Raw genomic sequence first — 2,891 nt, 5'->3', positions numbered from 1 at the left:
GGGCCATTGAGGATGTTTTTATCTGTGGTGCCTGACTGGCCAGCTCTGCCCTCTCATCAGCAAGGCATCCAGAAAGAGGAGGGCCTGAGGGGCTGTTGTCTGTGATGATGGAGGTCAGTAGGGTGCGAGAGCTCCTCGAATGCCTCTGGCTGTGCCACTGGCCTGACCTGCCCCTCCCTGTGGGACTCAAGCCCACCCTGATGCTGCCCTGGGTAGCCTACAGAACCTCAGCTGCTCCCTGACCAGGCCCCTCCTCTCACCCCAGGCTTTTCTGGGTCCGGACTGGAGGGACAATCACAAGGACTTGAGGTTCCAGAAGGCAGAAGAAAGGTGTTGGGGACCCTGGGGACTCTTTTTGCTCCAGAAAGTCCCCGATCCAGCCCCCTCAGGGAATTTGGATGCTGTGAAAAGTTGCCATGGTACATTTCACCTGGTGTGGGGGCACATTCATTAACCTTGGGCTGTTCCAGCTTGGCAGGGTGAGGACAGATTTGGGCCTGCCTGGTGCCAGCAGATCTTGTCCCACGTCCCTGCTCTTGGCCTTGAGGGCTCTCAAGGGCTTTCCCAGGCTGGCCCACATGGAGGCAGTGATGCTGCGGGTCTCCTAAGGACCAGCCATCCCAGGCTGGCCTCTCCTGTGATGATGCAGGAGGCAACTTTCACTTTGTGGTCCAAGACGGGGGCAGTCAGGAAGAAGGCCACTCAGTAGGTTCAGATCAACCTTCTCATTCTACCAACAACCCAGGCAGGAGGACAGGTGGTCTGCAGTGGGGTGGAAGGAGGCACCCTGGCAGGAGCCTTCTTCTCCATGCAGGCCCACAGCCCCAGCTCCTTCCCTTCTTGGCCTTGGGTTGCCGGCTTCTGATCCAGTCTAAGCAGTTAGGGTGCTGGTTGCCTGTGCAGAGCCTGGGTGATCTGGGTACTCATAGGTGACACTTCCATAGGCTTATAGAGGGGCCACCTTTATAGTTATGGTCAGATGAAAGGGATCATTTGCCAAAACTGCGAGACCTACTCTCAGGTGGGTATCCTGACCTGTGCTAGTTCCTGAGCGTTTTATTGAATAGGGATGGTCTGGCTTTTAACCTCCCCCTCCTCCTTCATAGCCACAGTGGTAGCGATCACTGACTTCTCTTCTCTTCTCTTGTGTTTCAAGTTGACAAGCGACCCTTCCCTGGCTTGAACATTTTACATCCCTTCCCTAAGTCCTAGCTCTGACCTCTGCTCTGAACCCACAGGAGCCTCCTCCTTCATTCTCTCCTCCCTTTCTTATTCCTCAGCACAACCCTCAATGGCAGCAGTAACACAGATCAGTGGCTATGCATCCAGCTCATCATGGAGCTCACTTTGTATCTTTGGGCCTGGGTCTCACACCTATAAGATGAGGTGTTTGATGATACCTGACATCCATATAGGCTCTAAGATTTCATGTTAATTGTTGGGCTGGCCAAAAAGTTTATTTGCATTTAAACACACTTTTTGGCCAACCCAATATATAGGGGAAAAAAAAATAAGGATATAAAGAACAGTTAATTACATTTCCTAAGAAAATTCTTTGTCAAAAATTGACATTATAGACTGAGGGTTTTCTAAGTCTTTTTTAAACATCAGTATTATAGGGACGGCAGAGGATGAGATGGTTAGATAGCATCTGCAATTCAGTGGACGTGAATTTGAGCAAACTCCAGGAGATAGTGGAGGACAGAGGAGGCTGGTGCGATGCAGCCCATGGGGTCACAAAGAGTTGGACATGACTTAGCGACTGAACAACAACAACAATTTTGGGGATATAAATCACAAAGCATAAATTTACCCTGCTCCATCCATTTTAATTGAATGGACGAATTCTGTGTAGTTTGCAAAATGCTTCCATCCTTCTGTGCTCATGAATTTCATTTTTAACCATTTATTTTTATTGTTTTCTTGTTGTTTGTCCACTCTGGCTTTAGGAAAGGGCTTTGGTTGGGATTTGGGGGCTGGGGTTGGTCCTGTCCTGGCACAGTCACCATATGGTGACTTCTGGAAGGGTGGAGCCTTGGGTGCTTGTATCCTCAACTGTGAAACCTGGCTCACAGCCTGCACTGCCCACCTTGCAGATTTCCATTTAGCACTAAATGACCCACTAAAAGAACCATGCTGTAGTCAGGAGCTGCTGGAAGCGTGGGGGCATGGAAAGGACCTTGGAGTTAAAATGCCGGTTGTCAAGTCCTAACCATCTCTGTAAATGTGTTCCTTAACCCAACAGAACTCCAGAGGTCCCCCTAGAACACAGCGGGGCTGGTGACTGGAGCCGTGCCAGGCAGAACTCTGCCTTGATGTCTCTGGGTTTCAGTTTCCTCAGATGTAAAATGTGGGGGCTGCATTCTCTGATCTTCAAGTCTCTTTCTAAGTTGTAACACCTCTTCCCCTCCCTCCCTCTTTCCTTTTGTTTCTTTCACATATTAGATATTTTCTTTTATTTTGGAGGGAGGTGGGTAGTAACAAATGCTGCTTTCCCCCCTGCACCTGGATAGTGAGCCTCAGACTTCTTCCTTCCCAGCTTAATGGATGCCATGTGCCCTGGACCACTCAGCCCCGCACTGTTCAGCATTACACTCATACTTCTCATCCTCTGGATTAAACTTTCTCCCCCTAAGAAGGCTCTTTTCCCCCTTTGGTGGATGGGGCAATGAACCCAAGTCCTAGCTGCTTCCCTCTGGTGTTTGCAAGGCCCTCTCAGGTCTGACAGTGACCCTCTGACTTTGCCTAGAAACCTGGGAAGACCGTGGCTGCCATCATCCAGGACATCCATTCCCAGAGGGAGAGGGACATGTTCCGGGAAGCAGAAAGGTGAGGCCCAGCCTTGGTCTCAGGGCAGATTCTGGGTCATTGGAACATCCTCCCCTTTCTTG

At 50.4% G+C, this 2,891-nt stretch overlaps 1 protein-coding gene across 2 annotated transcripts in view; it reads left to right on the top strand.

Annotated features, from left to right (window-relative positions):
- Positions 1–2,891, top strand: part of RBM20 (RNA binding motif protein 20) — a 75,300-nt gene that overhangs the window by 46,303 nt on the left and 26,106 nt on the right. For both annotated transcript variants that reach the window (XM_010859365.1, XM_010859366.1), the window contains exon 8: positions 2,750–2,829. In XM_010859365.1, the coding sequence (XP_010857667.1) occupies positions 2,750–2,829 (80 nt within the window). The remainder of the gene's footprint in view (positions 1–2,749; positions 2,830–2,891) is intronic.

This window comes from Bison bison, unplaced genomic scaffold, assembly GCF_000754665.1.
Source record: "Bison bison bison isolate TAMUID 2011002044 unplaced genomic scaffold, Bison_UMD1.0 scf7180017864456, whole genome shotgun sequence".
Lineage (NCBI taxonomy): Eukaryota > Metazoa > Chordata > Mammalia > Artiodactyla > Bovidae > Bison > Bison bison.
Note: the sequence above shows the minus strand (reverse complement) of the source record. Positions and strands in the feature narration are given on the sequence as shown.